This window comes from Hesperophylax consimilis, chromosome 1, assembly GCF_061612785.1.
Source record: "Hesperophylax consimilis isolate HC1 chromosome 1, BYU_Hcon_1.0, whole genome shotgun sequence".
NCBI lineage: Eukaryota > Metazoa > Arthropoda > Insecta > Trichoptera > Limnephilidae > Hesperophylax > Hesperophylax consimilis.
In genome coordinates, this window is record NC_142836.1 from 24,666,809 (window position 1) to 24,690,963 (window position 24,155).

Genomic DNA, 24,155 nt, shown 5'->3' on the forward strand with positions numbered 1-24,155 from the left:
GATTATACATAATTCCAGCGTCAAACAGCTTGTATGATATAACTTTCTGATTCAAGCATCAAGCCATTTATTTATGTGCGAAATCGTAGCTATTCGATGTCTGCTAGTTAGGTAGGACCATAAATGAACCTACAGGTACATAATATTGAGCTGCGCATATTATTTTCATAAGGAATTTCTAGAAAAGGATTAAAATATCTTTAAAAATATACGATAGTCGACTGTGCCTGGCGAAAATACATCATAACAATAGTCTCTCGAATCTCAAATGCCATTGGAGCAAGAAGCAAGCGTGCAAAAAAGTTAAAGTCCGCCAACTAATAAGCAGTTTGCCGCGTAGACTTTGTGAGATTTTTCTGTGCAGTGCCATGGCAGGGTTGCAGTACGCAAACGGTTCTGAGGCAAAGAACCCGCCATCATTAGTTTGCGGTTAACAAAATTACTTGCGGTGTCCTTTTATCAAACCGCTTGGTAAAATTAACCACAACAAGTCTTTCTTTCTCCCTCAGTTCATATAGTAAACGAAAGCGTAAAAAAGAGACGGCGTATATCCACAGCTCTGTCTTCAACTGTCAAGTTAAGAGTGAGTAATCACTAACAAGTAAATATGTATAATCCATTGCCTTTACACCAATTTAAAATAAGATCAACAGTATGAACCTTTTGGAATGCTGCAACATTTACTATCCGAATTCGAGTGGCTTTTTCGAGGGATGTACTTTAACAGTTTTAAAATTGTGTTTACTTTGTCCATGGGATGGTTTTGTTTTGATTTGTAATGTTTAGTCAAAATTTTACAACAAAAGAATTCAATAATAGAGTTAAGCAATCTACTATAGATAAATACTTCGAAAAAAAAAAAAAAATTATATGTAGGTATGTAAATAAACTTTTTATAATCAACTATGTTTTACCATTTTTCATTTATTTCACTTTCCCACCTTTTTCTAAATACATATGTAATACTAATTACCATGATAACTAGAAGATGTATATATATTTTTTTTTTTTTTGACCGCTTGGATCATATGAGCTTGTTTTCACGACAATTTAACGTAGGTAGACATAGGAATGACGTATGCCCCGGACTCGAGTTATTAAATGGCTAAAATTGAATCCCACTTAAGAAGTTTTCCCACTTAAGAAGTTTTTTTTCCCCGGTCCCTTGGAAAACTTCTTAAGAGAGTTTCACTGTATTGCGAAAATATACGTTACAGGATCACCAATTAGTCATAAACCATGTGAATTCTTTTCCCAGGGATTTAAGTCATTGCGGGCGGTCAAGATTGCAGAAGGAATATTTAAGTCCCGATCTTAATATTAACAGACTATACAAAGCATTTAAAATCGTACATCCACAATCGTCAATCACATACAGATTTTATTCCAATCAGTTTAAAAGGGAATTTAAGAACCTTAAATTTGGTAGCAAACGGACTGATACATGTGCTACGTGTGATTTTTATTTCGCCCGAATAAAAGCCAATGGGAACCAAGGAAACGATAAAACGATTCTCGAGCTACATCAAAGAAAAGCCCAGAGAGCTCTTTCAGACATGAGCTTAGATATTTCACAGTCTCAAATGCCAACCAGTGATACTTGTACAATTGCAATAGATCTCCAGCAAGTGTTATTAACACCAACACTAACGCATTCACAGATGTATTATTCCAGACAATTGTCGAATTTTAACCTTGGCATTCATATTGGAGACACAAATAATGCCCACAGGTGCCTATGGCACGAGGGAATATCGGGAAGAGGTGGCAATGAAATAGCATCATGCCTATTCAAAGTGCTCACATCAAATATTACAGAAAAAAAAATTCTCACATTATGGTCGGATAATTGTTGTGGGCAGAACAAAAATCGTATGATGGTGTTTTTGTGTATGCTTCTTGTAAGTAAAGGAGTATTTTTTAAAATAAATCATAAGTTCCTGATATCTGTTCACTCATACTTAGCTGTGATAGAGATTTTGCCCTTATTGAGAAACGGAAGAAAGTAACGCACGCCATGATTCCAAAAGATTTGGAAAATATGATTAAAGAATCAAAACACATAAATCCGTTCAATGTATTGCCCATAAAACTGGAGGATTTTTATGATTTTAAAAACGCGGCTAATACATTTATCAATACATGTTGATACAATTGAACTTGAAAAGGACTTTCACAGAACCCGAAAATGAACGTTGAAATTTGATGAATTGTTCAAATTCTCTGAAACAACCCGTCCTAAGTAAATTCCCTAAGAAAATCAATTAAGTGGTACAAAAAAAGTTTTCTTTCATTTAATCAATTTATATTTACTGAATTCGTACATAATGAACAAAACCAGCAGTTCCAAAAACATTACTTTTCCTGATTACCAATTATATGTGATAAGACAATCATAAGAAAAATATCATATTACATTGCGCCCTGAAATTGGTCCACGTACGTCAAAAGAGGCGCCATTACGGCTATCTGCCAAAATGCTAGTTAAACATATGCCGAGACCTATATCCGCAAAAGAAAAAACCCTATAAAAACCGTTACGTTTGCTCAAACACTGAACTTAGACCAAAAATAAGAAAACGTGACCAAGTACATGTGTAGTGAATGTAACGTGCCGTTATGTGTTTGGCCGCTCAACAATATTCCATGAGAAAAAAGAATATTAATTTTAAATCTTTAAAAAGTTGTCTGAATAAAATGCAGTAAATCTTTACATTCACTTAGCATGTTTGTATTCTGCAATTTACTATTGCAAAATCATATTTGTCACCTGTCGTTTACATGTTTTGTTGTCATTTTTTAATAAAAACTCAGAGTTTGTTAAATCGTACCGCAAGTGGTTTGGTAAATCGTACCGTTAAGTAAATTATTTTCTAGTTTTTGTTTTAATTTCAGATGACACAGAAAAGAAAGTACTACCAGTGAATGCAGATTTGGAATCAGCGATTTCAGCCAAAAAATAAATAAATTCAGATAAAAAATAATGAAATGGGACCAAAGGAGGCTGCATGAGTATTTAAAGTGTCTAAACCTACACTAAGAAGACACATTCAAAACAGGAATGTTTATGCAGATAATTTGAATTTACAAAGGGGAAGACCAACGATTTTTCAAAACCAGCTAGAAAATATACTTGTAGATCATTTGCTGAAACTAGAGGCACATATGTTAGGGTTAAACCATAAGTGATGTTCTTCGATTAGCTTACCAAGTTGCTGAGAAGAATGGTATTCTATATACTTTCAGCAAAACTAATCAAATGGCAGGTAAATCGTGGTTTTATAGTTTTCTGAAACGTCACCAAGAATTGAGCATCCAACAGCCAGAATCTACTTCTTTAAACAGAGCCAGGGGATTTAACCGAGAAAAGATTAACCATTTTTGATTTATTGGAAAAAATCATCGATGAAAATAAAATCTCAGCAACCACCATCTACAACATGGATGAATCGGGATTTTCCACGGTGCAGAAGAAGCCCCAAAAAGTGGTTGGACAGAGGGGCAATAAACAAATTGGGGCTATTACAAACGGAGAACGAGGTGTTAATACTACGGTGGTCTGTGCTGTTAGTGCTGCTGGCAATTATGTGCCGCCCATGACCATATTTGAAAGAATGCGAATGAATCTACAACTGGAACAAGGCTCGCCTGCTGGAAGTGTTGTTACTGTGTCTGAAACAGGCTACATTAGTGCCGATTTATTCGTCGTGTGGATGAAGCATTTCATTTCAGTTGTAAAGCCAACAATTGGTCAAAAAGTTTTGCTACTGCTCAATGGCCATACCTCCCATACCAAAAATCTAGAGGCACTTTTACTGGTTAGAGAAAATGGAATAGTACTCTTGCATTTACCTGGACATACCACCCGTCGACTTCAACCTATGGATGTTTCATTTTTTAAACCCTTAAGTACATATTACACCCAAGCCAAGGAAAAATGGCTGCGGTTGAATGCTAGGAAACCAGTAACACAATATCAGGTTTCACAATTAGTGAATGAGAGCTACGAACTTTCAGCTACAATTGGAAATGCCGTGAATGGTTTCAAAAGTTCAGGTATTTGGCCAACAAATAGGAATGTCTTTCAGGACCACCACTTTGTTGCGCCTGAAGCTTTGAAAAGTCCAGAACAACATCAGAGATCTCGTCAGAGCCTTTGATGCGACCACCACTACCAGTGACCTCGTCAGAGTCTTCCTTTTCATCACCAGATGCGGTTCAGAAAGTTGAATTGACATCTTTTCAACTATCAATTCATGAAATTTCTCCAATACCAAAGAACCAGGGAAAAAAGAACACGCGCATGGCACAAAAGGCTGCTGAAATATCAGCAAGTCCGTATAAAAAAGGACTAGAAGTTGCTGCTGTCAAAATGCCCAAATTAAAAATTGAAAAAAAAGAAAAATAAGATTAAATAAAACTGATAAAAAACCGATTAAGGGTAAGAATTGTGCTCGACGAAAGAAGGCCAAAAGTTGCAGTAGTAGTGATAGTGAAGATGCTGACAGTATTGTCGTGTTGAATGATTCGGATACGGATATTGATGATGAGGATGAAGAAAACATATGCCACCTATGCTTTGGCAATTATTTTGTTAAGGTAGGACCCAAAGGAGACTGAATCCAGTGGGTTCGTTGCCATAAATGGGTGCATGAAGCTTGCACCAGTTACCCAGACATTTGCGACACATGCATGCCTTAAAAATGTCCATGTTTTCTTCGATATAAATTGGAATAATGGACTAGGTACGATTTACCATACCGGTGGTACGATTAACCATACCGGTTCGTTAAATCGTACCGAAAACCATTTTTTATAAAACTTTTAATTTGAATGCCTGTAAAATATGATTTAAATAAATATCGTATCCAATAAAATAAGTATTTATTTGAACCTAACTCCACCACTCCAACCCATTTCAATCATACAGAATGGAGAGTTAAGTGCGAAGTGGTACGATATACCATACTCTCCCATACTATAGATATCAGTAATGATAAACAAAGCCCTCAATGTTAAAGGGAATGCCGTACTTGCTTGTCCTACTGCTCACTTGATAGTTCCCTTTGAAACTGTATAAAGGTATAAATTGTATTACTGTAATATATATATTTAGTAATGACCATTCAAGAGATGGGGGTATTCATAAAATAAATGCCTTGAGCCTTGGAGATTTCCGGGCATTCGGTTTTGGATTCGACAACGCTCAAAATACACACTTCCGAATATTAATACGGAAAAATATAAACTGTTTACTGTGGTTTAAAGCCAATGTATACATCTATATTTAATCGTTTAATCCATAATTTTGGTTTTATAATTGAGCTGTATGCGAAAATATTAAGATAAATTAGAAAAAATCGTCTACCTAAATTTAGGCAGCCATCGCTCAAGGCCTAGAGCGATGAGACCTAAATATGGGTAGCCATTATTTGACTGGATAAAGGATTATAATATTATTCACAAATAGTTAATGTGGAATCTAGCCCTAACTCGTAATAAAAAGTTTTTCAAAACCAATACCAACATAACTGTGTGGCCACCCCACCAGGCCTTTAAATATTTTTTTGGAAGTACATATATACATATACACCGGGGTGGCGAAACTCGTCACATATGTTAAATTGCCGAGCAATCAGAGAGATCAGTACTCGCACTATGCAGCTCGACAATTATATGGAATTCCGAGGCAAACATAGAATTTTTGGCAATAAAACAATGAAAGCATAACAATAAGTGCTTGTAAAATAATAATAATATCACATTGGAAGCGGCGTGAGGCAGAAGGTCAGCATGTTTGTCTCGTATACCTGGGAACGATGGTGTAGGGGGTGTGTGTGATAACAGCCTGCACGACGAAGGCGGAGGCCGGAGCACGGGGCAGGTTCATCAGGAAGTGAAGCAGCTCAAAGGTGGTGGCGGAGCGGGGCCAAGGGGAGGGCATCTGGCCCCCTCGCCAGCACTTGCCGCTGCTTGCCACAGCCTCGTTACGATACACTACGATCACCTGCAAATATCGCTCTTGTCAATATACATATTTCATCATATGGAGCAATTACCTTGTGGTTAGGCATTATATTTTTTAAATGAAACAAACACTTAAAAAAAAATAATATTTAAATTGAGATTTGAAGTTGAATATTTTTGTTTGAGAGAACATGCAAAAATGCTTCCCAGCAAACTATTTACAAATTTAATAGACTTTAAAACAACGACGGCCGGCATAGTCCAGTGGTAACGCATTGGACTGCCATTCCGAAGGTCGCGGGTTCGAACCCGGCGTGCGCAAATAAATTTTATTTGATTAATTTGTGTTATTTCACAATTAATTAATTAAAATAATATATAGTATATTTGCGGCACGTTCCAGAGTGGAAGATACTACCAGTATCGCCCTGGTGTAAGACCACCATTCAGAATTGAAACGTTGCTCCAAATGGCTTTAGCCGTGTTTAGTGACTAGATCTGAATAGCCAGGTACTTCCCCACCTTCCTCTTTCCCTTCCCCACTTACCTTCAGCCTCACAACATCCCCCAATTGGGGATGCCATAGTCTCACTGGCTCCAGACGGGAGCAGTTGGGACTCTTGTGAGGTATTCACTATAAAAAAAAAAAATGTAACATATTTATATACTAATATACTCAAAATCTGACATAATCGCAGGGTGCCACGGTGTGCAGGCGACAAGGCGCAGCAGCGGAGCCGGCTATGGCTGCAGGTGACTGATTTGTATATAAGTAATACGCATTTATAATTTTAAAAGGAAATACTGAATAATTTTAAATTGATTCACTTTATAAAAAGATATTTTATTACAAAATAATATTTGCAAAATAGTATGTAAAGAATTACAATACAAACATTATATCGTCGGCTTAGAGTGTAAACCTGCTAAATCCATTTTGAATGTTTTTACGTTTATTATACCATTTAAAAGAGAAAAAAAAATACACAAGCTAGGAAAAACAGCTAGTGTCAGTTTTGGCTTTAAATTGACAAAAACGCGTGATAAGTAAAACTGCCAAATCCATGGCGTCAAAAGTCTGCTGCTAAGTCCATCTTAACCGCCATTCTGTATAGAGTTTTCGATGACAGCACGCGTGCTCTTACAAATAATGACATAATTCGGTGTTACTTGTGCAAACGGAGGTTTGAGGATTGAGATATTGCAAAGGTACATATTTTTTTTAAATAGAAGAAGCTCGAGCAGAAAAAGATAAAACTGAAGAAAGTGTGTTTACGGTTGACTTGCAGGCAGTTCTGATGACTCGCAATTAAAAAAAGAGTAGTTTATACTATAGAACAAAGTTCCAAATACACAATCTTGCCTTAATTTGAAGAACAAAGATGGCTATTGCTAATTATGGAATGAAACCGAAGGAGGTTTAAACTTGAAAGAGTTTGCAAGTATATGGGTCAGTTTAATTAAGAACAAGGTTTTACGACAAAATGAACAAGCAAAACCAAATAAAATCATTGTTTATAGCGATGGTTGCACGTATCAAAACAGGAATTGTGTAACGTCTAATGCATTGCTATTGTCGGCTATAAACCACAACATAATCATAGAACAAAAGTTTCTAGAAGTTGGGCACACACAGATAGAAGCGGACAGCATACATTCCTCTTAAAGACAAAAGCATCAATTTTAATAAAAAGACAAATAACTTTGTTTGTACACAATCAACATGTTTCGTGAACAATGTTCACTTCTTCAGGATCAAACGTATACGTATACGTTTGATCCTGAAGAAGTGAAAATTGTTCACGAAACATGTTGATTGTGTACAAATAAAGTGATGTAAACAAAGTTATTTGTCTTTTTACTAAAATAAATAATGCCATCACAAAGTGAAAACCTTTCCGAAGAAGTTTTCTTAGAAAAATTAAAAACATCAATGTTCCTGTGGAGTATATATCTATTTGCAGGTCGGCAAGGAAAAACCCTAGACCTTATGATGTAACTTACTTAAACCATACTTTTTTCAAAAGCTTTGATAAAGTAAATTTTTTAAAAAGCATTCGTCCTGGACGTGGTAAAGGTGACGCTAAAGTTACTGATATTAGAGCTCTTCAGTACACTCCAAACGGTTACATATTTTTTAAATTGAGATTCACTGATGTATGGAAAATACTACCGCAAAGAAAATCACCGACTGTAATTCCATTGCCTTTTGATTCCCTTAGAAATCACTTTCAAACAAAAATAAAAATTACAAAAAGGAAGTTTGAAGACTTGCAATATTTTAAAAGCATTTTACCTGAAGACTTCCGTTATTATTATGATGATTTACTTCATGACTAGTCACTACTCGTATTAGTAATAATTGAGACTGACTGGTGTGTAATGTGATTTGATTTTATTTTAGAAATATTCAGGTTACAAACTTTCAACGTGTAACTGTTACTTTATGTTAGAGAGTAAAATATTAAGAGTTCAATATTTTTTTGATAAGAGAGAAATTTTGTTATTAAGAGAAGCTATTATAATAGAGCATTTAGTTTTAGAATTAAATTATGTGGTAATTTTCCAAAGTTATAGAATCTATCAATATTATAATATTGAAACCGAAAAAAGATGTTCCTAATCTATATTAACAAAACTTTGTATTTAGAAACATTACTTATAATTTTAAAAAAAATGAATGTTTAATATTAAGAGTGAAAAACTGCCAAATCCTGTATTAATAATGTTACTGCACTACGAAAACCTGTTATATCACAAATGTGTTAATTATTAAATAAATACTGAATTTACTAACTCTTCTTTTGATTTATATTATAAAGAATAAAAAAATACACAATACTGTATTACAACCGTTTCTTAAAATGAATTAACTTTTTTTTAAGAACGTTTTTTGTCTCTCCTGTAAAGTTACCTATTTGGCCGTTAGCAGGTTTGCACTCTAAGCCGATGATATAACTTTTCATAGTTTTTAGGGAGCTACAGAGTATTGTTATTCACTGGGCATCATAGTCATCTTCAAACAGTTCATCAGTATTTTTAGACCTGCTAATGCAGGATAATCCATTAGCTATAATCTCAGTCTAGTCCTGCCTGCCTCTCCTCCTCTAGTTTTACAGTTACAAGAAATCAGCATGAGAAGTTCATTTGGAGCTGCGGGACATGTCATTGGTATGTGTTAACTTATATTCTATACTTTGCCATCCCCGTTCATTAGCATTAGATGACAGTTCATTTGCTAGCCATGTTTAAACTTGGAGGTTTGGCCTTAGGAGAGATGCTGGCGGGCCGGGGTTTTTGTTGGCGGAAGTTTTCTGCATTTATCTGGGCATTTAATTTAATTGCTTAAATTTAGAATATCTATCTTCATAAAGGTTCTGATATTTTGATAATCCATACAAACTTAACGATTAGACGTGAAATTAAAAAAGCCAAAGAAGAATGGATGAAGTCACAGTGTGAAGAACTAGAGTCGTACAGTCGTAGTCACAATGCATTCAAACTTCACAAAAAATTAAAGGAAATTACAGGCACTTCTAGAAGAATTACTCCATCATGTTTAGTTGACGATTCCAATAAATTAATATTGGATGAAAAAGATATTTTACAAACATGGGAAAAGTATATTCATGATATATTCAAAGATATTAGACCTGACATTAATATTCCCAATGATCAATTGCATGGACCATCGATTTTAAAATCAGAAATTCTTCATGCGATAAAGACTTCAGACAATAGAAAAGCGTGCGGACCAGACGATATTCCAGTTGAGGTGTTGAAGCTCTTTAATGATGAAAATGTTGACTACCTGTTGAGGTTATTTAATTCTTTATACGACACAGGGAATATACCCCAAGATTGGCTAAAATCCACCTTCGTGACATTGCCTAAAAAACAATACCCTAAGAAGTGCAGTGACTATCAATTAATAAGCCTGATGAGTCATGTCCTTAAATTATTCCTTAAAATAATACATGCCAGGATACGCAATAAGTGCGAGCAGGACTTGGATGACACTCAGTTTGGCTTCAGAAATGCGTTTGGAACGCGTGAGGCATTATTGTCTATCGATGTACTATTGCAAAAGTGTCGTGAAGGAAGTTTTTGCCTGTTTTATTGACTACGAAAAGGCATTTGACAGGGTAAAACAGGCTGACCTAATGAAAATGCTTGCGGATTGTAACGTTGACACCAAAGACCAGAATTTCATAAAAAACCTGTATTGGTTCCAAACAGCAGAAATAAGACATGGGAATGAGAGATCTAATGCAATTGCCATTCAGCGTGGAGTACGACAAGGCTGTATCCTGTCGCCACTATTGTTTAATCTCTACTCCAACTATGTCTTTAAAAGAGCCCTAAGTAATACTGAGAAGGGTCTTAAGATCAACGGAGTTGTCATTAATAACATAAGATACGCAGATGATACTGTATTACTAGCTGACTGTATCGATGACCTCCAAGACCTATTAAATCTTGTTAATAATGCTGGTGAGCAACTGGGCCTAACAATCAACGTCAATAAAACAAAATGGATGACATTTGGACGACTAGATCACTCGGAATCAGTGATGCAGTTAAATGGTTGCAATGTCGAAAAGGTCGAAAGATTTAGATACCTCGGCAGTATTCTCACAGAGACTCTTGACCCAGATGTAGAGGTTAGGTGCAGAGTTGAAGCAGCAAGAACTGCGTTCATTAAAATGAAATCCCTCTTCTGCAATGATAATATCAGCTTAAAACTAAGGCAGAGAATGCTAAAATGTTATGTGTGGTCGGTCTTGTTGTATGGATGTGAAACATGGACCTTGAAACTAAATACCATGAACAGGTTAGAGGCTTTTGAAATGTGGCTTCACCGGAGAATACTCAAAGTCCCATGGACTGACATGATCACCAACACAGAAATTCTCAGGCGGGCTAGAGCAGAGAGAGAACTGCTTAGATTAATAAAAATCAGGAAAATTTCATATCTCGGTCATGTACTTCGGGGGGAGAAGTATCACTCGCTCCAGTTAATATTGAAAGGCAAGATAGAGGGTCGCAGAGGGCCTGGTAAGAGACAAATGTCTTGGCTGCGAAATATACAAGAGTGGACCGGCATTAGAAGTGTGGAGGAGCTATTCCGGGCAGCGCAAGACAAAGAGACATTTTCTAGAGCGATCGCCAACGTAGGGGGGACCTGATACGACACATAAAGAAGAAGAAGTACAAACTTAAAATAAAGTCACCATTGAGCATGTCCTTTTCCACATGTGACTGAATGAAATACTTAGCCGTATATTTTAAATCTGTTGATGTATTTTCCTGACACCATACAAACAGAGGTAAATGGTAAAGCAAAATAATAGAAGAAAAACATAAAATTATACTAGAAAAATATATGATAGAAAAACTGAGAGAAATTTGCTACCAACCATCCTTCCAATAACTTTGAGAGTATTATTCAAGTGATGGCTTTGCTGCAGTAGTTGGAAGGATCGGAGCTGTCCCCATTTTTAAGGATTTTTTTTAATGTGAATATGGACACTGGGAGTCCCAACCGCTCCCAACCGCCTGATGCCAGTGAGACTATGGCATCCCCAATTGGGTGGACGATCGCCTTTTCAAAGGAATGGGCAGACAATTTGTAATTTTAATGGTAACAAAAGCTCCTGACAGCGAACGTGTTAATTCTGTGAAAGACCTCTAAAGGACCAGGGCAGGTTTTCTGTTAGGCCCATAATATAACATTAAATGTTCATTCATTTATTTTTGTATGTAAATTTATTTTATACTAACCACAAGAATGTACTTTAAATGTCCTGTTTGTGTCTCAAATAAAATAATGTAATAAGCTTTTAATATTTTCACTTGAAACTTGTTTTAAGCCAATAGACCAGCAGTATATTGGTTTATATTGCTGGTCCATTGGCGCAAAACATGTTTCCTTTGAATGTTTAAGAGATAAATTGTTTTTTATAAAACAGTCAAAATCTCACAGTACATTATAATAAAATCTTCAAACCTGCTGTCCTCGTTGGTTCAGAGATCGAAGAGTGACTTTCTCCAAATCTTTCTGTAATGGGCTCATCTTCATGCCAAAAATCGACACTAAAATGGTCAAGAGTCTTCTATGATCTTCTATTTTAAATTCATAAAAATGTTGACAGTCCAGAATGATAACCTGTGGTGAAAAGGGTTCAAATTAGCAAACAAGTTACAAAAGGCTTAATGATAAAATGTCAACTTTTTAGTGCCAGCCAACACGGTTCATTCATAACTATGCCTAAGAAATTGAACACGAAAACTCTGCTCTGAACAAAGGACAATTATTTGCTTAATGAGTATTCTTCTAAAGCAGAGGTTTCCAACCTTATCTGGCTTACTGCCCACTTTCCAGGGATATTTTTTTCAACCCGTAAATGTTGCTTTCTAAATTTAATTTGCCCTTGAGGCCACCACTACCCCCCTGGATCTTACCAACGCCCCCGTTCGGAATCACTGGTCTAGACCATATATGGGCAACCGCCGGCCCGCCGAGCTATTTGTCGGGCCCGATTAATTTCGGCAAAGTAATAGAGAAAGAAATTAATAGTTCCAGGGAGAGATTAAGTAATGGAGATGACACGGGCGCTTACAGTGGCTCCGTTCCAATAGTTCATGATCACCACGACATCTACAGTAGGTGTCGTCCAAGTGCCTTCCTAGCACTCCTAGTCTATCAACTCAAACAAAAATCACATATAATTCTCATGAAGATGAACTGAAGGCACTAATATATCAATTTGATAGAGGTTTGCCGACTTCCAAACCAAAGACTCCACATTATTTACATCAGCATCACTGATGTAAATAATGTGCCAGCAAATTTACAGATGGAACTTACTGAGCATCAGGGGGATTTGGTGCTCAAATCAGAATTTAACAACATTGATTTGACGAATTTTTACAAATTTTATTTGGTGGAAGAAAAATATACAAATTTACGCACATTTGATGAAAAATCATTTGTATTTTTGGCAGCACATACACTTGTGAACAGTTTTTTGCGAGGATGAAACAAACTGAATCAAAAATTCAAACGAGGATAAAAGATGAAAATCTTGAAAATTCTATGCGATTAACCTTTAGCAATACCAACGCCAATATTGACAGTCTCGTAATTCAAGTACAAGGTCAATCTTGTAATCGTATATAATATTAATATTATGTCGTTCATTATATAAATTTAAAAAATATATAAGAAGTAGCGACGTGTTTTATTTAATTTAATATATTATTATGTTTAATAATTTGGTCCGGCCCTAGACTCGGAGACAGAATGATAAAGGTTGCCCATGCCTGGTCTAGACGATCTGGTCCTACAATTCCAGTGACAAAATCCTGGAATTGTAGGACCAGATAAAGGTTGCCCATGCCTGGTCTAGACGATCCGGTCCTACAATTCCAGTGACAAAATCCTGGAATTGTAGGACCAGATAAAGGTTGCCCATGCCTGGTCTAGACGATCTGGTCCTACAATTCCAGTGACAAAATCCTGGAATTGTAGGACCAGATAAAGGTTGCCCATGCCTGGTCTAGGCGATCTGGTCCTACAATTCCAGTGACAAAATCCTGGAATAAGGAAGTTGAGTAAAAAATATTTTAACTTATAAAAAAAATGTTCATGTAGATCAAAAAATATCGATTCTAAATATATAAATATATTTCTATATTATTATTCTTAGAATTAGTTAAACGTTCTTGAAAAAGCATTCAATAGCAATATGTAGACTGTATACGCTCCACGATTGGTCGAAAGAATTCTGACGTCACATGTGTCGTGACTTGTACGTACAACGGATCACCTATGGTGCATCTCTTTCTATTACATGAGAGATGGTCGGTTTAGATGAGAGAGGTGTATAGGCCAAACGTTTATTTGGATTTGTCAAATATATGTACGTATTTGTTGTTATTATTATATGAAATGGATTTCTAAAGATACATATTCGTATAGTGCTTTATAATAATATGTTGTTTATTGCATAACTTTTTATTATTATACATGTCACATAACATGTGATACACTTCAGGCCGCCGGCCGCCCAGAAAAGTCTCACAGTGAACTGGGCTGTAAACCGTTATTTTACTTTTGGTCTTTACTTTTCTGCGCGGTGGTCCTGAATTCGCGCGGGGCAAGTCAACAAATAGCGAGGCAATACCGTACAAGTACCGTACAGGGCGGGAAAAGCCAATATTCTAACTTAAAATATTAATTTAACTATGAAATCTTAATCAATTTTCTTTTTTTTTTAATAACATCAATTCTAATAGACGGTTAACATTGGTAAAAAAATTACTGGAATTCCTTGTTGAAGAATTAAAAATTTTTCCATACAAAATGCTTAAGCGACGTGGTTTTCACAGTTCGAATGACGTCACACCCACACCCCGCCTCTTAACGCTCGGATTCCGCTCGTTTTGGCGGGCTTAATAAAATTTAAACTTTGAGAATTAATTTAATTATGAAAACAAACTTTAAAAAAAAAAAAAACATACCAGTATTTAAGTTTGAATGCGAACATTGATAAAAAAAAATTAAAAAAATGGACTAAACTTCCTTATTGTAGGACCAGATAAAGGTTGCCCATGCCTGGTCTAGACGATCTGGTCCTACAATTCCAGTGACAAAATCCGAGGGATACAAACAGAGGGTAATACCCAAACTCTTGCATGTAAAGGTCTCACATAAACTTTTTTTGCACCTTTTTATAGTTATTTGAGTATAGAGCATCTTCGGGTATTCATAGGGCATCTTTCATATTACCAAGTTATTATCAGGTCATTCGTAACCTGGAATGTTAATCAAAATAAACATTCTAAGCAATATTGTCAAAATAACAAAAATACTATTAATCCATCAATAATATCATTAATTGAACGGTTCAAATGCAAGATTCTTGCAATGTTGTTCGACTTATTTTAATTCATTAAGAAAAAGAATTTTTTCCTCCGACTGCCCTTTCAGACCTTCACCGCCCCCTTGTAGCCTTTTACCGCCCACCACTTGTCCTAGAGCTACCACCGCCCCCCTGGATCTCACTAACATCCCCGGTGGGCAGTACCGCCTCCGTTGGGAATCGCTGTTCCAAGATACCAAACTTCAGCTTCAATGGCAGTCAGGTGACATCAATAACAACACTATTTCAATAACACTATTTAATCTTCGCTAGGAGAGGAACATGGTCAAGAAGAATAGGGGGTATTTTGAAATATGCAAATTGCTTACCTCTTCAGGATGAGAATCCAGAAAATCCTTGAATATGTTAAACTGTTCCGTAACTTCCCCAGCGTAGAGGCCGTGTGTGAAGTACAACTTATTAGTGTCCGCCTTGGTGGCAAATCTCAAATCAAAATATCTGCAATAATACACAAACAACATTACGTGACCATATTTATTTGTTTATGGCCAATTGAGCACATTCATTGATTAAAATGATATATAAGGTACAGAATATGATGAGCTATATAAAAAATTAAACAAAATTCATTGACAGCTGATCACAATTTCATCAAAAGGTGAAACAGGCCAAAAACCGGTTTTAACCTTCCCTTCACCAACAGGATACTAATATCTCTGAAATTACTATCCTTCATGTACCAGCATACGTGAATTTATTGTATTGATATTTTTTCTATTCCTACTAAATCTATGAACATAGCCTTATATTGATAACATGCTTGGGTTATCTCAGTGGCCGCTGCTGGTAACACTAAGTTAGTTTTGTTGTGCACCTTCGCATGTCGAAGGTTAACAGAAACCGTACAAATGTAAAAAAAAAAAACTCAAAATCGTGAAATCAATAATAATAATATTTGGCTAATTTATATATAGCCGTTTTTGTGAAAAATCACCTTAAGGGTGCTGTACAAATAATAATAATATTTGGCTAATTTATAAAGCGCTGTTTTCGTGAAAAATCACCTCAAGGGTGCTATATCTATTAAATAATTAATACTAGAACTACTGACTTACATCTAAGACTTATATCTAGTAACTTACGACTAAGGCCTACAACTACTATCTTAATAACATATATATTTACGTATGTAGAAACACACAACTAACATTAACATTTTAATTTTACTAGCACCAGGAGAAGAAGGAAGTTCTATGATATTAGGGTGTTTTTATAATTAATTTTAGAAGACAGGTGCAAAATGCGCCCAATTGGTTAAATGGATATACATCTTAAGTTTTTAGATTCTCACGGCCAAAAGCATTTTTGTTGTTTGTTTTTGGGGTGTTATGCCGTGTTGCGCTAACTCCTTCTTTAGCCGACGTTTCGGACAGCGTTGCAGTGTCCATCATCAGGGCAGATCCGGTAGATCCGAAGATGTGTAAAAAAAAAAAAAAAAAACACATTTTTTTACACATCTTCGGATCTACCGGATCTGCCCTGATGATGGACACTGCAACGCTGTCCGAAACGTCGGCTAAAGAAGGAGTTAGCGCAACACGGCATAACACCCCAAAAACAAACAACAAAAAAGGATATACATCTTAGATAAATGAAATGAATAAATTAAATTAATCATCAATCTTTACCGTATTTAAATGATTCATCTGCTAACAATTAAACCGATTAACATATTCTATTCCCACTGATATTGTCCATTGTCCATTGTCCATTGGTGGGCAAGTCAAAAGCATTTTGACTTTATCATAAGTAGTTGAACGGAATCGCTAGAGAATTTATATTTATGCATCAACAATTACGATATAAGAAAAAGGATAAAAGCAATATTTGGATAGAATGACGGATTTATGGAAAAGAGTATCTGAAAAAGTGAGTTTTTAGTTTGGATCTAAATTCTGTTGGACTGGTTATACACCTCAATTCCATAGGAAGTTTATTCTAAGCCTTAGAGCCAGATACTCCAAATGTACGATCACCAAACATAGTGTTCGGATTTCGCTTAGGCTCTTTCAACTTTCAAATTGCAGATGATGTCGCTGATCTAAGAGTTGACCGCCTCAGACCAGTATTTTCCGGAATGATAGCTTTAAACACTATCCAGCATAGCTTGTACTGGATCCGTTCAGGACACTTCAGCCAGTGAATATTTCGGAAGTGTTCCGAAATGTGCGAAAACTTGGGTACCCCGGTGATTGGCCTTGCTGCGGCGTTGTAGTTTATCAGTTTCGCATTTAGGAAGACTAATAGAGGATAGCGATGGTTATCAAATTTGATAACCTTAAACAAACTAACCCCGATTAATCTGCGGACACACGAAATTACATGCTCATGGAAATTACTTCTTATTCATGCCGCGCTTTACATTAAGCAAAATGAAGGAATCCAACCTTTTTTTAACCCTTTAAATGCCGGAAGGTATTTTGCTTGGATGTACCGACAGGCCGCGAATTTTTTACACCGATACCTTGAAGCTTCATTTAGATCACTCTAAAGTCGATATAATCTGTGAAATGTTATATTATCTTGAGGTGTTTTTGCACAAAAACGGCGCTATACAAGTCATCCAAGTATTGTTATTATTATAATTATTTCTTCATCATCCTAATAGATGTCACCGTGAGTTCCATATTTTAGATTTTTCAAATTACTTAAGTTTGACAAGCAAAATCGTTATATAGAACAGCGTGTTAACGCGCTCATTTTGTATGGCCGGCCTTGTGAGCACGGCTACCTAGAGCGCGTAAACGCGCTTAAGGCACACGACCGGTTAACTAGATAAATCTTGTTAAAAAAAGTTTGGGTTAAAAAAAATTGGCTCTTTGGCTGTAAAAGCATAAGAGCCAATTTTTTTTTTGCTGCGGGTGGGCAAGTTGGCTGGCAGCTTGGATTTGATTTGTATATAAATCTACAATTTTGTTCCAAGGTTGATCAAATTTTGCACACTTGACCTTCATAACAAGAAGGTCACTTTCTACATGAAATTTCAAAAAACTCTGCATAAAGCCCGGGCAATGCAGGCGAATTCAGCTAGTTAGTTATTGTAAAATATTATGTTATTTGCTATATAAATATATATACATAATAAATGAATAAAACAACACTGTACAATGTTATCCAATACACACTAGTGATGTTTCACATAAAAAAGAGCTTGTTTATTTATGCAGAACAAAAACATGGTGTAATGGAAAAAACCATTGTAATGATAAATTTCACCTTCAATGGAATTATGTATTTTACTTATTTTTGCTGGTATTGAGGGCAACGAGCAGGCTGACGAACTAGCAAGGAAAGGGGCGAAAGCACCACTTGTAGGATCCGAGCCGGCCGTAGGAGTAGCAGGTTGCCACACAAAATTACATATTGATAGGTGGGTCAAATCCCAGCACCGCATAGAATGGGAGAGGGCACCTGGAATAAGACAATCCAAAGTACTCATAAAAGGACCAGACCCTAGACGAACCAAGAAACTACTCGATATGGACAGAAACTCGCTGAGGGAACTGGTAGGACTACTAACGGGACACTGCCATCTCAGGAGACACGTGCAGATGCAGGAAATGTGAAGAGGATGAAGAGACTTCTGTTTTTGATTGCAAAAAGGTTTTAAAGTGATTAAAATTTATCACCAAAAGTGTATGGCGTGACATGCATGGATGTCAAAAACGTCCGCAAGTGGTGTAGGGAGTTTGCAGTTGGTCGTACTGAAATCGACGACGAAGAAAGAAGTAGGAGATCATCATTTTTTGACAAGTCAGTTGATGATCTCTGCATTTTGGTTCCTGAGATTTACTGTAGCAACATTCATAGGATTATGACGGAAAATTAGCAATATGGAAAGTGTGTGAAAGATGGGTCCCCCGAATGCTCATAGAAGACCGCAAACATGCTTCAGCAACGAAGAGAAGGTGAAAGATGAGGTTCAACGCTTCCTTAACTCTTTGCACGCGGCCGTATCAACTGTTGTTACGGCAAAAAGTCTATACTCACACGCGGCTGTATCAACAGTTGATACGGAAACTTTGAATGCCCATATTCCAGCGGTCTTTTGACATAAATTTATTTCCCGCTCGCTTGAACATTCGTAGAACTATCTCGATGCTGACATTTACAAGAATTTCTCGAAAATAAAATTGTATTTCATTAAAAAACATCGATAATCAAGTGAGCCTCTTTGCGCCTTCGAGTGCTATAGTTTACAATTTTGTCAACGGATGGCGTTAGTTCAATATTGTTATTATATTAAGTGACATAAAATTTAAGTGGTCCAGTTTTAGAAAAAGTTTTCATAACAAAAAATGATAAGTGCTCATGGTGTCCCACTTGTGTCTATCACCTAAGAACACACACGCCGAGTGAATGGCGGGACCACATTCAAAAGATACGGTACGTCTTTGTATGAAATGTTATGATTTTGTTTTTATAAACATCTAAGAGTGTTGACACACGAGGATTTGTTATCATATTGTGGAGAATAATCTGTTCTGTCTATATAGTCCAATAAATCATGCCAGAATGCTATAATTTGACATTTAATTGCGTGCATAGGTATTTGAAAATATGTACCGCGTACGGGTATAGATAAAACGGAGCAAATTAACGCGTTCAAAAGGTTAATGACATGGCGGTGAGCTGGTATGAAATGGACATACAAAAATTTCTACAGAGCTTACAAAAATGCATCAACCGTAATGGCGATTTGGTAGGAAAATAGATAAAAGTTCAAGCATCAAAAGATGTAAAAAATTATTTAAAAATGAAAGTTTCTTCTTATATATAAAAAATATGAGACTTTACTTTTGGGATTACCCTCATAGAATTAATTTATTTACCACTACCTGATCCCAGTATCTGTGTACTGTGGAACTTATAGATGGTTTGGAATAAAGTTTTTAGATTGTGAGGCTTTTTTAAGATATACAATTCCGTAGTACATTATTTTGATGCGTCTCATAAGGTTTAGCCAGCGTTAGCAACTTAAGAGCCCGAAAATATTTTTTTTACAATGTGATTACTATAAATTACATTGCATTAAATAATTTCTATAAATATAATATGCATGTATTATATATTTAAACCTTCCGGAAGAAAATCTCTAAATGATAGTGACCCTATCAAAATTCATTGCGTAGTTTAGAAGAACTAAGCGCACAAACAGACACATGCAGATAGCGACTTTGTTTCAAACTATTTAGAGATTTTGTAAGAAAATAAAATAAAACGTATCAATGGGCAAACGATTAGCAATGAAGAAAAACTTGTTAACCTCTCAGAAAAAGACTTTTATTTACTTTGTGTTCCTTTGCGAACTGTCAAAACGTGAAAATTTTTGTGTTATTCACGAGTTTTGTTAAAAGCTTCATAACTCACGTTTTGGGAAACGTAGCCTCATTCTAAAAAATGTTTTGGAAAGATTATGAAATTCACTATCGTATTGTTTTGTTATACGTAAATATTTGCGTTTCTAAATATACATTTTCTGAAAACGTCAAAAATATGTAAAAATCGCTGACCATTATTTCAAAGCTGTGAAAAATGTACTTTTTCTGAGTATCATAAAGAAATAACACTTTATATATTGAAGAAATATAATTAAAAACTATTAGTCACCTCAAAATATTAACCGTCCAAACTAAAATATTTTTAATAAATTATTTAGAAACGCAATAAATTATGAACGAACAAGATGACAGATCCAATCGACTTAGATAATGCACCTCTACATTCCATAGATATTCTTGAAAACAGACGCGTAGCGTTATTCATTATCGATACTCTGTTTTTTAATCATGGCAATCCGTAATCTAGTGATGGAAATAAATCGATTTTTGTAAAATCTCGCGCGTTTACGTGAAAAGACGTTCTAATGTCTTGACCGCTATTATCATATTTACGTCTTTTGACGTTCTAATGTTCTGAGTGGTTAAGACCTGACAAAACTTGTATGGAGGCAAAATACTGTCCTTCACATGTTTTCATAGCAATATTTAAACTTACTCAGTTTGATAATATAATTATTTGAATATATTGTGAAACTTTTACTGCCAAGTAAAAGTACCTTATTCCCGCAAGAAGCTGCTGAGTGGTGTCAACTTCCTGAGTGCGACTCCAGCGTACGATGGTCCCACTAAATGCTGGCCACAAGAAGCGAACCGCCGCGGGCAAGTCGGGGGCCAGCTCGCTTCTACGTGATAACCCAAATGTCATGGAATCGTGGCTTCCTGTAAACAATGCATTAATATACTAATCAATCATCTAAAGCTGTTCATGTTCTTCTGGTGATAGGCTATCATCCACAGGCAGCAGCCCAGCGGAACTGCACTTGTTATTACGTTTTATACAGTCACATGAACTTGGAAACCATGAGGTACAGTGTCTTCCAACAATCTTCTCCTGGATTATTGGTTGGGTAATTTATACTCATGATGTGACCAAGATACAATATTTAACTAATCAGCTTCTAAACTGGTTACCCTTTGTGTCCAGGCCAGGGTATTTAATAATTCGCCTATATACTTAGTACAGGTAAAATAGTAACAAAATTCATGCAGATTACATATCTGCCCTGATGATCACTCCAATGCTGTCCGAAACGTTGGCTAAAGAGGGAGATAGCGCAACACGGCATAATACCCCAAAAACAAGTCACTATAATACTTTTGGCCGTGAAAATCTGAAATCATACCAAATTCATGCATTCATTAAAATTTGCTCACACATTCTTCTTGGCAATAGAAATGAAAATCTGTTTAGTCTGCCTAAAATAAAGTGAAGGAACACCCCCTCTAGGGGGTTAATCCTTGTTTCTTTACTAAAAACCTTTCTTATCTCACCAAATGTTGATACTATCGACTTGGGACTGGTTTAATTCGATTCAGCACAAATGAAAACATAGTACGTAACACCATACCTCACTCAACCTAGTCTGTAAAAATGTATTTTTCTAAAATTTCCTCTCTAAGGATGGGTTGTTTCGGGGAATTTGAACAATTCATCAAATTTCAACTTTCATTTTCAAGCTCTGTGAAAGAATTTTTCAAGTTCTATTTTATTTTAGTTTTGTCAATCAACTAGCCTACAATTATATAGTAACAGAACTTGAATAGGACTTTCACAGAACCCGAAAATGAACATTGAAATTTGATGAATTGTTCAAATTTTCCAAAACAACCCGTCCTTAATGTATTGACCAAAGTTTCACAAATGCACAAATTCTGTAATTTTTTATCAAAGCCTATTTTACCTGTCTACATTTCAAAAGTCTTCCACTTGCCGTGCAATGCTAGGTTTAAGCTAATCATAAAATCAAAATTCAAAAAAAAATATTTCTTACACAAAAATACCGAGTACAAAGGGCTTATAGGTTACATCCTATTTCTTCCAGCTAACCCAACAAATATACATTATATTACATAACCCAACAATTACATGTTAACAAATGTATGTAAATCATAAATAAAAAACAGAAGCATTTAATTTATGTAAGGTATTCATTTAAGGTGCAGTGACATTTGTTTAAAAGAAATGTTTTTAGTGATGATTTAAATTTAAGTTTACTTATGTTGGTTTGATGCTATGTGTGGAAGGTTGTTATATACTTTAATGGCCATGTTGTGTGGTCCTTTTTGAAATATAGTTTTGTTTGCTTTTGGGATTAATAAGTTTTCTGTGAACCTTGTAGCGTGTTTATGTGTTGAGTTTTTTTCTGGGAACTTTTCTGGAGATGATCGAACTAACAGGCATAAAACTCCATTATATTTATTTATTATTTATTAACGCCCTATCGGGCTTTTACATAGTAAGTTGACAGTTTATGTATTTAAGTGTAACATGTACATGGATAGAATAGCTAAATATAATTTACTCATAAGGTATTTAGAAAATAATATGGTTTAGTAAATCAAAGTATGAAAACAAGATCTTTTTTAAAGCTAATAAATATTACAAGTTAATAACTAGCAAAAAGGTCTAAAATTAGTTGCCTTTTGAAACTCTCAAAGTTATTAACACCAAATATGTCGATAAGTTTACAATATTTGTTTGCAAGGTGATGAATTCTTGGAATTGGTGAGTACAAAGAGTAGTTAGTATTGAGGTTATTGTTACATTTAAAAGTGTCTATGCTTCGAGTTTGTCTGGCAGGTACATTCATATAAATTAATTCCAATAATTCAGGGCTGTCAATGAGATATTTGATAATTTTGAATAAAAATAATATATCAGTTAGAACTCTTCTATCCGATAGTTTGAGAAGTCTGGTTTCGGTACGTAAGTTATTATAATTTATAAATTCGATGGGAATATTCATTTTAAAATTGATGTACCGAAGAAATTTATTTTGTACCTTTTCTAAGGCTTGAGAATGGACTTTGTAGAACGGTGACCATACTGTTGAATTATATTCTATTTTACTTCGTACTAATGAGCAATATAAATGTTTTAAAGTTAACACATTTTTAAACTTTGCCCCCATTCTCAAAATAAAACCGAGCATTCTCATTGCATCGCTAGTAGTTTCATCGATGTGTAAGTTAAACTGTAGACTTTCGTGGAATAAGATACCGAGATCTAGAATCTGTGAAACTCGAAGAAGATTAGCGCCATTAATGAAATAAGAAAAATGAAGAGGATTTTTACCTTTGTAAAAACTAATAATCTGGCATTTACTAATATTTAGTTGCAAATCATTTTCTGAACACCAAGCAAATAGTTTATTCAGATTCGACTGCAAAATAGCGCGATCATTATCATCTTTAATTATTCTGTAGATCTTCAAATCATCGGCAAATAACAGAACTTTGACTTTGCTAAAAATATTTACTATGTCATTGATGAACAAACAAAATAATATTGGGCCCAGATGAGATCCCTGCGGTACTCCACTTGATGCCGCAAATTTGTAAGAAGTGAATGAATCAACCTTTACCGCTAAGTACCTTCCCAACAGATAACTCTTAAACCATTCAAACATGCTCCCTCTCACTCCCAACAATTTTAATTTACGTATTAAGATTCTGTGGTTTACTTTATCAAATGCTTTACTGAAGTCAGTATATATGGAGTCAGTTTGATATGATGTGATAAAGCCATTAACGATATCATTAGTGTATAATATTAAATTGGAAAGCGTTGATCTTCCTTTAATAAATCCATGTTGAATTGGTGAGATTACTCGTTTAAATTGAGATATCAACTTGTCTAGTACTAGGCTTTCGAAAAGTTTGGGTAAAGAAGACATTA

General features: G+C 35.4%; 1 protein-coding gene across 2 annotated transcripts in view; it reads right to left on the bottom strand.

The window, feature by feature from the left end:
- LOC149426504 (PI-PLC X domain-containing protein 3) overlaps nucleotides 1–24,155 on the bottom strand; it is a 60,933-nt gene that overhangs the window by 33,703 nt on the left and 3,075 nt on the right. The window contains exons 2-5 of one of the 2 annotated variants that reach the window (XM_089631417.1): nucleotides 20,974–21,136; nucleotides 15,224–15,353; nucleotides 11,978–12,136; nucleotides 5,811–6,007 (exon numbers count right to left, since the gene is read on the bottom strand). In XM_089631417.1, the coding sequence (XP_089487543.1) occupies nucleotides 5,811–6,007; nucleotides 11,978–12,136; nucleotides 15,224–15,353; nucleotides 20,974–21,136 (649 nt within the window). Of the gene's footprint in view, nucleotides 1–5,745; nucleotides 6,008–11,977; nucleotides 12,137–15,223; nucleotides 15,354–20,973; nucleotides 21,137–24,155 lie in introns of those variants that run through there. The other variant, XM_089631424.1, reaches the window with a different exon arrangement.